At 33.0% G+C, this 10,919-nt stretch overlaps 1 protein-coding gene across 1 annotated transcript; it reads right to left on the bottom strand.

Annotated features, from left to right (window-relative positions):
• Window positions 1-803: 803 nt before the first annotated feature.
• LOC123555457 (perlucin-like protein) lies at window positions 804-10,427 on the bottom strand. Its single transcript, XM_045346074.2, has 5 exons — window positions 10,383-10,427; window positions 9,882-9,979; window positions 8,777-8,870; window positions 8,352-8,565; window positions 804-922 (listed from the first exon to the last, which is right to left on the bottom strand). Exons 1-5 carry the CDS (start codon window positions 10,417-10,419, stop codon window positions 892-894), a joined length of 474 nt encoding a protein of 157 aa, XP_045202009.1. The 5' UTR covers window positions 10,420-10,427; the 3' UTR covers window positions 804-891.
• Between the last annotated feature and the right edge of the window lie 492 nt (window positions 10,428-10,919).

A 10,919-nucleotide genomic window follows, 5' to 3' on the forward strand; every position in this document is an offset into this window, starting at 1 on the left:
TTTCAAAAAATTAATTACTAGTCTTAAATGACATATAAACCACCAAAAAAACACCAGGAAAAGTAGAGGTCATGTATTTTCTGAGAGAGATTTTTTGTTTGACAGGTCAACACTAAAGAATATCTTCCAAACTGACAGCTAAAATGTGGGTTTATCTGTTTTTATTTACACTGTCCCGTGTCTTTGGAACATGGTGGGGGTAAGAGTGAGGTTGGGTGCGCACCATAAACCGGTTTAAGCTCCCCAGTGGTGTTTTTGCCACTGACCGTTCCAAGGCGGTGCCCCACTGTGTTCCTTTGTTTGTTCGTTTTGTCCTCGTGTGTAGGCTTTGTATGTGTGCGCGTGTATGTTTGTGTGTTCCTTTGTTCGTTTTGTCCTCGTGTGGTGGCTTTGTGTGTGTGCACGTGTATGTATGTGTGTTTGTGGTGTGCACGTCTGCGTGCTGTAGGTTTCGTTTTGGGGAGGCTGCGATTTTGGTACGTGGCATTCCCTGTTTGATATTTGTCTTTGTTTTTTTTTTTTTTTTTGGAACACATGAGTACTAAGGTTTGTTTAAATTTCTATCAAAGCTAAATATCTCCTTGAAAATGCTACCAAAATGTCAAGTATTGATCCACAATGAAATAAAAATAGGAAATGGCTTACATAAAACATGAAAACGCCACTTTAACTGGGAAAACATTGGGGATTTTTTCTTTCCGCCATTAGCCCGGAAGTGCTGTTTGGTTACCTATTTAGTACTATTGTACCTATGAAGAATATATTGAATGGCGTTGAATGCATGAATTTTATGAATACATATAGACAAGAAAGTTTCATTTTGTTTCACTAATCTAGGGTACAAGAATGTTCAAGCATGTTGAGACTAGAACAGAAAGATGGTTCCATATGTTATCCAACTATGCTTGTCTGATCATCAATCCTGAAAAGAATATAAAAAGTAAAATTACTTAACAAATTTTTGTTTTTCTATTACAAGATAGTTTCACTAATTTAATATCAATATCTTAATATGGAGCCCTTAATCACAAACGATCTGAGCATCAAATTTAGCACTGGATTCATAAGAAGTCAAAATATCAAATTTATCTTTATTTACAATAAATAATACCTTTGCTAGTCGAATTTTCGACATCGTGTCCTTATAAAGTGTAAAGGTATGTTACCTATATATAATATACCCTTTTCACTGCCATGACGTAACGTCATTTACAGTACCATGTGCTCGTACATGGATTAAAAACATAATTGTATGTACAGTAATCCCAATCTCGGTAGAGCAATAAGGTCGAAAAGACATAATATTGTTAGATTACAAGAATTTCCCATTGGAGGATTTTCGGGGAATTATATCTCAGTTATGTAAACAGAAGACATTGACCCAGTTGTTCAAAACTTTCGTTAAATTTAACGAATCGTTAAGTTAACGGTCGTTAAATTTTGATTATTACGTTAGCTAACGAAATGTTAAATTTTCAGTTGTTGAAAGTGCTGTTAAAATTTTTGTTAGCTAACGAAGCGTTAAATCATTTAACGAAACGTTAAAAATTTTAACGAATCATTAAAAATTTAACAAGGACATCATATCCCATAATACACCACTTTTTACACTTCCTCTTATAACATTGAAAAAATGCTTCAATACCAAAAGTTGTGTTACCTTTTGTGTAGCTAATAGCTTTTCATGTTGTCCATATTCCTGTTTTTTTCTTGCATATAATTTGTATGCAGTCCCTCTTTCTTTTAACTAGTTATGTCACTGACACTTGTTTTTGTAGACTTTACTGACGACAGCACATTTAGTTGATTGTTGTTCTAGTTCAAAATACAAAACAACAAGTCAACACCATGTAAAGTGCCAGTAATCTTTCATATTTTGTCACACGTTTTCGCTACCTTCTCTTTTGTTATAATTCTCCAAAGTTTATCCACTTCATATCCCAATATTTCCTAGTTATTTGCAATACATCCACATTCAGGTATAATTCTGCAAGTTATATCAAGTTTATTTTCCAAGCACTTTTGTTATTCTTCCAATTTCATGTAAAACTATATTACATCTTCCAAGAAATGTCAAAGGAAGTACTGACTGGATTAACAACCTTCGATTTTGAGGCCCCACCTCGGGATATATCTTTTGTTATTTTCTTTTATTTAGACAGTCAATTTGATTTGTGTCGTGTGGAAGCTGTTATCTCTGACCACTTGTACTTCTCAAATATTATTTAAGAATATAGAAACAATTATTTTTAAGAATGACACAGATTTGCTTTTAAAATTAAAAGTAAAGCAGCAGTTTATGTTCCTAAATATATGAGCCACGCCATGTGAAAACCAACATTTTTTTATTTTTTGGTTGGGTTTAACGTTGCACTGACACAATTTTAGGTAATATGGCGACTTAGAGTTTTTGCTGTTCGCTAACATTTTCTCTAATGCAATAGGCTTTGAAAGCGAGCAGCATCCGCGCAGTCTGGTCTGGATTAGTCTAAATAATGAGACCTCGGGTAGACCGATTTTACATTTTGATATTTTACGTTGTCTACCTAGAGGCGGATATCGACCAGTCAAAAAAATATAACGATATTCAACTCTCGAGTACAATTATTTGGACTATGTCTGGATCAATGCTGGATGCAAACGCACTATGTTGGTTTTATCATGGTGCGGCCCATATAACTATCTCCCTTTTGTTGATCATGAAATGATTGATAAAGACTGTTTTAAAAAGACTTTCATTGAAATTAGTAGAAATATACAGCTTTAAAACCAAGTTTTAAACAGAGACAATAATCACAAAAAGATGTAAAAATAAATAAAACATGCATTTTACAATTTGTACATAGAAATTTGGCTTTTTTTTATTTCTAATTGTGTACATTTTAGTGTTTGAATTATTGTCATCTTTAATAATCACTCACTTTAGAAGATATACTTTAGTCTAGCAATTTAAACCAGAATTACTTCCCTAAATTAATAATTTAAAGGTCTTTGAACAGAATATATTAAAAGTGAAAAATGTCATTAGATACAATCAAAGAAGTACAATGTATATCTATTTAAAGCTCTTGGTACAATTGATTAAATGTGCATGGTCCAAAAGTGTAGCACTGACCCTTAAGATAGGTGCCTGGGATTTACATGTGAAACTCTGTCTCATTTTCAGGCAGAGTTTTATGCTAAATAAAAATAAGAATGCTTAGAAATATTCATATCAAATTTGTCCTGCATCAGAACACTTTAGATCTTACGTGAGACTTGACCCCCTAAGTGTTACCAGAGGTTTGAGGCTATACATTTATACCAAAAAGTAATAAAGCTTGTTCCATACTACATTAAACAGCTATTTTGGAAATTTGATAAAAATACAAATGTATAGTCTACAAAGAAAAAAAATAAATGTACTTTGCCTCAGTATGTAAGTGACCAGTATGATTATGTCAAACATTTAAATTACAGACATATCTAAATACTCTGAAGCCAGATTATAAGATTGAATTCTTATCCCAACAATAAAAAGTATAATTTTTACACTTTTTTTAAAAGAAAAAATGTTGCAGATTAAGCTACATCAAGTACCCTTTTGTAGACAGAAATGACTCAAAATGTGTTATTTTGTATTTATTCCATTAATAAGAATTTGACCTTTTGCTGCTATATATGCCACAACAAAACATTACCACCATTCACATAATCCAAAACTTAATATGAGTATTTTCCAATTTATTAGATGGTATCTAGTATCTTGTTTTAACTAGTATTTCCAGCAAAATATATTTTTAACATTACCCAAAACTTCAGCTACATTAAAAAACAATTTAAGTGCCTCAATAACATGAAAATAGGAACTTCAATTCCCAAATGCAGTAAAACTGTATGTTTTCAGTGACTATGACATTTAGTTTTTGATGTATTTAGATTTCTCAAACTATGATGAAGTTACTTAAGGTTAAATTAATATCAACAGTCACTGTAATGTTTGTGGAATTTAACTTCAAATCCAGGCAGGTACTAGATACTTTGCCAGTGGACTAGCCTGCAGTGACATGTCCAGGAAACAGCAGCTGTGATTAAACAAAGTTAAAGACTTCTCTATATTTTATAGTTAAATTTAAACAACTTTTAAACTCCACTAACTAACTAATTTCTAGCTGTAGAAATCCTTTATCTGCTTTCTCCTTTTCAACTATTCTGTCCCCCATTATTTTGCATGTCATGATCTGTGTGAGTGTAAGATTTCATAGCTTTTCTATTTATGATTTATAAAATAACAATAATATATATGTAAAAGGCCCTTGACTGCATAAAATGTGTTTGACAAACTACTTAAAATGTGTTTAACACAATGTATTTAATAAAATGTGTTTAACAATCTACTTAAATTCTGTATTATCAAACTACTTAAATTCTGTATATTCAAAAATATGTTGTTAGAATGCATGTATATTAGCAGCCTAAATTCATTTCCAAGTTCAACTTATAGCTGTAACATAGATGTCTGGGTAAATCTAAATCATCAGACATTTAGACTGAAAAAAGTAACCATTTGTTAGAATGATTATCTGAGATATTAGGTGTGATACTATAATTTAATTTACATGGCATTCATTAAAAAGTACTATTTTATATATATCTTTAAGCAGACATATAACAGCAATTTTAATTTCACATCATGAACACAAGCTTTGATTTGCAGTTGTGGGGAGTTGGTGTTTAAAATGTAATAATAACCATAATTATTATGATGATGCTTATGCAGTATTTCTGGAGGCAGCATTTTGAGTTAATAAATATTCTGAATGAATAAAGTAACCATATTATTAACATCTTAAGGTCATGCATATCCATGGTCCTCTCTTAAAATTTCCTGCAACATCTAACATTTACTAGCTCCTGACTATGATATTTTTCATTTAATTTTTGTTTTTGAAGTTGTGAATATAGCAAGTCTATATTATCCTAGGTCCAACATTACCATCACTTCTCTGAGACAATATCAGATTCTGTAAAATAGACTTGCACTAATTTTGTCACTATTATGGAAAACAAAACGAAAATCACAAAAATTCAGCAAATTCTTTACTATCAGTCTAGTGGCTAGCCTACCTCTAGGCATATAGACACTAAATAGAAAAAATTCGGGGGAAAAATGGTAGTCTCATAATAGCAGATTCAAATAGTCCTCAGTTCTTTTGCTCTGTAAAGCCATTTTCCTGATTTTCTTTGCAATTGTTTTTGCTAAAATCACATGACAGATCTATGCTGGACATGTAGTTAGCATTTTCATAATGAAATAACAACATGACAAAATATTTCATGGAAACTTAGATCATACACCACCAATTTGGGGTGTTATTCTTTAGCTGATTTTGCAGTTTGTAAATATTTTTCTTGCATCAAACATGACCCCCACTTTTCTTTTGATTTTTATTTAGCACTGACAATATTCTTCAAGAAAATATAGTTTACAGACATTTAAAATGGGTCCTGATGTGTGCTGCGGACATTGGAAATAGGTCAATTTTATATAGAATAAAGAACAAAAACTATTTAGTGTGTTATAACCTCTAACCCTCTTCATAACACTTACCACCAAGTAGGTACAGATACTAAACATTTATTTTGAAAGTGACTACAGTTGAACCGGCCTAAATTGCCACCTTTTAAGCAGCCACTTTTCTTAAGCAGCCAATCAGCTAACTTCCCAAACTGACTTCACATTCTTATTTCAACTTGTCTGAAGCAGTCACCTGCTTTAAACAACCACTTAATACTTCCAAATTGGCATCAAAATAAAGAATATTAAATAAACAGTCACAGATATACTGCCTCAATGGCTCAATGGTTATGTAAGGTGTTCCATTAGGGCAAGCGCCTGCTCCCTGTGAGTGCACTTTAAGACAAAATTGTACGATGGCGAAGTATGACAGTATGATGGTGAAGCGTAACAGTACGATTGATAAGTGTGACAGTACAATGGCAAAGTGCAGTATTACGATGGTGAAGCACGGCAATACAATGGCTATGCATGACAGTACAATGGTGAAGTGCAACAGTACGATGGTGAAGCGCGACAGTACAATGGTGATACTGCAATGGTGAAGTGCGACAGTGCGATGGCGAAGCATGACACTGATGATGAAGTGTGATAGTACGATGGCAAAGCACAAAAATATGACGGGCTGTCACCATCGTACTTTGCCAGCATACTGTTTGCGCTTCGCCTTCATACTGTCGTGTTATCACAATTGTACAGTTGCGCATTGCCATTGTACTGTCACGCTTGGCTATCTTTCCGTCATACCTTCTCGCTTCATGCTCATTGGGAGTAGGCGCTGGCCCTAATGGAACACCATGGTTTTGTGTGTCTCTGTTGTGTTATACCAAAGATGTTGGGAAAGTACTGGTAACTCCGTTGCTTGACACTCAACATTTAACTTGAGGGGTTTAAATTAAAATATTTCAGATGATTTTATAAGCTTTTGGTCATACTCATGTTATAGTTTATCATAATCATGCTACTTCTAATAATTATAAATTTATTTATTTTGCATAGTATCATAAATGTCAATCATATATTGTACCTCTCCAATTTTTTTTAATATACTGTATCTATTTTGGCAATTCATAGAGTTTTTAATACAAATCTAAATAAATACTATAGGTACATGTTCAAAATATATCCTTTACCAAACTTTACCAAACTTATTGGCACTTTAAATATTTTAATACTTCTAAATGTTGGTATTTAATTGAAATAACTAACAATTTTTATTACCTCCCTTTTTTAAATACAGCATGTTTCTTACTTAGATATATGTTTTTCATTAGTATTAACAGCTTATGCAAGAGAAATAAAGGTACATAGTAGTTTTATACAGAATAAAGAAATTTTAGATGGTGGAAAATTGCACAGGATCAAGTGTTTTTCGTTACTCTTGTCAGGGCCTCATTCACTTTTTTTCATTTTGATATGTTGTAAGCAGAAGAAATCGAAATAATTTAGTAAATAAAGAAAAGTATGAACTTGAATTTTAGTAGAGATTTCTATAAAAAAATTTAGGACAGTTGATTGTTAGGCACTGTGTATTTACCTATCGATTTTCCTTTGTCATATTCTCATTGTTGTAAGCAACTTCAAAATTCGTTGTTATTTTTTGAGGTTGTGTTTACGATTGCAAATAAATGCAAAGGAAGTGGAGATCAACATGTATTTCTGAACTAATGAGAAGGGGTATCTCCTGCTTTTCTCTTATACTGCATTTTTGGCTTTTCCAATAAACAATATCTGGCATTTCAACCATATTCAGCGAGGTCAGGAAGTATAACGATGAAATATTTATTGAATATTGTTTTATAAATGCTATACCCGTAGTAAAATTTCTCTTATATTATATCAGTTTTAATTTACACAGTCCTATTATACTGTACTAGCTATACATAGCATGCTTGAAGAGTCTGGTGTTGTCAGTCCTTCAAAACTAAATGAAATGACATGAAATCATCAGAACTGTTGATAAAATCTCTCAAAACAAGTTTTAGGCCTGTGTTTCAAAGAAATGTTGTGAAATACACAAGTTTTGAAAATAACTGGGAAATATCTTGACATGGTAGCCATCTTGAATTTCTTCGTTAAGTCTTAACGAACATTTTAAAGTACCTCCTGAGGTGAATTAAAATTTGCGTTAAATTTATCGTTAAACTGCATAGTTTAACAGAATAATTGTACTAACGTTTCACCAACAACAGATTTTTTTAACGAAAAAATTTAACGAAATATTTAACGAAGCTGCGCTCATTTAACAAAATTTTTATTGTTAAAAATTCTGAACAACCGAACAGTTTAACAGCAAAATTTAACGAAATAATTAACGAGCCTTCAGCTATTTAACGAAAATATCATTGTTAAATATTTAACGAAAGTTTTGAACAACTGGGCCCATAACTAACAAAATGTTGCGATTGGTTGTAGTCTAAGAAAAGCTGTCAATCCCTACATTAAACAGAACTGAAGCACCTAGAACAGTGGGCATTTTTATAGAATCTGTGAAAAGATCTTTTGAAGCATAGAATGCAACCAGGCAATATAATAGCAGATTCCGTTCCGAAATGTGCAACATCCCTCACGCCCCATAGCACCGGCTTAAGTGGAATTCTAATATATACTTAAACTGTGACTCGTTTAAATATAAGACTCCGATAAGGGTCAAACTGTCTTGAGCATTAAATTGAAACTTTTAGCATTGTTGTAATCGGTGACAGGTAACATTTCTTTGACATAGCTTGTGTTTAGACAGTTAACCAGTTTGTGCTAAAATGGACTAGTTATATAAAATTTTAATGATGTGGACCTTTTCTCGCAAAGGGCTTTCCTGTTTGTAGCACAACCGACATCAGCCCATTGGTATTTCAACGAATGATGGAATACAGCACAATCTTCGGCCATGTTAGCGTCCTGGGGTTCTGTTGGTCCCCAGTCCGAAAACTCTATGGGTGTATTGCTACCATACCATTTCCAAACTCCTTCAATGATCTCATCAGTCATTCCTATCCAGTAATCAGCTTCTGTATGTAAAAAGTAGTGTAAAAGTACAGACGTGACTATTGACATTGACTGCAACGTAATTCGGGTTAAAAGAAACCCATTTTACTCAAAGATAGTTTGACGAAACAAACCAAATAAAAGGAACCAGTATAGATGCCAAGCGTTTACTTATGATACGTTGCATATTCGACAACGTTAATTTGCCAAGAACTATAAAGTGGTGTATAATACCTTTAAGGTAGCTTTGAATGAATCCCTTAAGAAACATGTTTTCTTCGTTTGTTTCAACGTGAACTAAATTTGCACCATGTTGTTTACAATATTCCTGAAACAATATGGAGATTCGATGTACAAATTATAAAAGTATATACATTGTAGTAGCAAAACGTGTGTAGAAATAAATTTAAGGTATTGGACCCCTAATAGTAATGTTTAAAAAATGGCATTTGCTCGGTATATTCTTAAAGTTGATCATGTTTCGCACTGTGTTGCAAATTTTAAACAACTTTTACCGTGCCGTTTTTTGTAAATTTTGTATAATTTATGGTATTTCCTCAAGCTAAAGTAGAAACAAATTTCAATGTGATGGCCACTATGTAAAACGTTTGCAGAGAATTCATTACAGCATTAATTTTGATAAAAGAAACATCAAACTATTGTTGAACAATAATAAAACACAAAATATAACTGTAAATATCATTTTTTCTAGGGTGCCTCAAGTAAACAGATTTAATGAGACAGAATTCTAACTCCAACATTGAAAAATTAAGGTCGAATCCTGTGGGTCTGTTTCGAATTTTGCTCACTTCATTCTAAAATAACCTTGGGACAGAAGTAAAACCTACCTGCATTTCTTCCACAATATATAATCTAAAGAATGAAGGCAAAATAGAGAACTTTTACCGCAAGTAACTCAGTATTTTTAAAGATGTCTAACTCTACCTCTCCTGATTCAGAAGTACTTTCACTTTAAACAGCAAAAAATCGCTTATAAAATGAAAATTTTCCACTTTTATACAATACATCCATAATTAGTTTTAAAAGAAGTAAAAACTTACTAGGAAAAAGGAAAATATGGAGAAAAATATTTTCGGTCCCAGTGGGGCTTGAACCTACGGCCTCCTGGAAATTGCAGTTAAGGTAGGTTTATGATAGGAATTGAATACTCTTCAAGAAGGAGGTACTCTATTTCGGGCCCATTACCTTAAGGGCTAAGCAATAATTTATCGATTTTGCAGATCTTCTGTACAGCTATAAGCGGACTGATTACAAAATAACATTGTTGATATGTATCAATCATGATGGACACGACTGTTGACTATTATACATTATGTACCTCAGCTTCTGTAAAGTGGACACTATCAAACTCGAGTAAATAACAAGATCCTTCAAACGCTAGCCAGCCATCCGGGCAGTCTGTGCAAAACGCAAAACCTGAAAAAGTTTTTAGGACGTAAGATGTTTACTTAAGACATTTCTGTGAGAGACCCCTCAGTATTGTGAAATGGTTTCTGACCTGCCCATTGTATGTCACAGTACCATTGCAGGTACATGTAACAATTAAGCGTTAATAGATGGTACTTCAACAGGAATGAATTCAGATTTACTTTAGCTTAAATGTATTTTGTTAGCAAAATATTACATCAGTTATTCGCACGTTATTTGACATAATGAAAAATAGGGTTGTGATTAAAGCGTTTTCGTGGAAATGTTCATCGTAATTACAATATTAATTTCTATACATAGTTTTTCAGCTATTTTCTGAGCATCAACAAAAGCCTGCATTTCACTTTGGCATTGTTTTGCTGTTGAATTTAGTGATGAAATAGTTACTTACCGATTAGTTGAAACAGAACAAATACAAAGACATCCATCTTTGAGCCGCGTCATGAGAAAACCAACATAGTGGGTATGCGACCAGCATGGATCCAGACCAGCCTGCGCATCCGCGCAGTCTGGTCAGGATCCATGCTGTTCGCTAACAGTTTCTCCAATTCCAATAGGCTTTAAAAGCGAACAGCATGGATCCTGACCAGACTGCGCGAATGCGCAGGCTGGTCTGGATCCATGCTGGTCGCAAACCCACTATGTTGATTTTCTCATGGCGCGGCTCTTTTATATATTTAGGTCGCCTAAGATAAGAGATGCATTTATAAATAAACTTGAAAGGAACTTACTGCATTTATTACAAATAAGAATGATCCTAGTTAATGACATTGTTTTGAGTATAGTTTCATATTTACTGACTAGAACTCAACATTGCATCTTTGTTGTTTTACAAATACTTTTCAGTTACAAAAGAAACTGTTTTTTAAATTTCGGAAAAAATAACATAAATGTGAAAACATTCTCTCTTAACATTGTCACTCTATTT

This window comes from Mercenaria mercenaria, chromosome 7, assembly GCF_021730395.1.
Source record: "Mercenaria mercenaria strain notata chromosome 7, MADL_Memer_1, whole genome shotgun sequence".
Classification (NCBI taxonomy): Eukaryota; Metazoa; Mollusca; class Bivalvia; order Venerida; family Veneridae; genus Mercenaria; species Mercenaria mercenaria.

Excerpts from the sequence above, each read along its gene's own strand:
- LOC123555457 (XM_045346074.2), bottom strand. The coding sequence starts at position 10,419 with ATGGATGTCTTTGTATTTGTTCTGTTTCAACTAATCG. Across the intron at positions 8,871-9,881 it reads TCCACTTTACAGAAGCTGAG|GAATATTGTAAACAACATGG; the intron begins GTACATAATGTA and ends ATATTGTTTCAG. Across the intron at positions 8,566-8,776 it reads CATTCAAAGCTACCTTAAAG|AAGCTGATTACTGGATAGGA; the intron begins GTATTATACACC and ends TTTTACATACAG.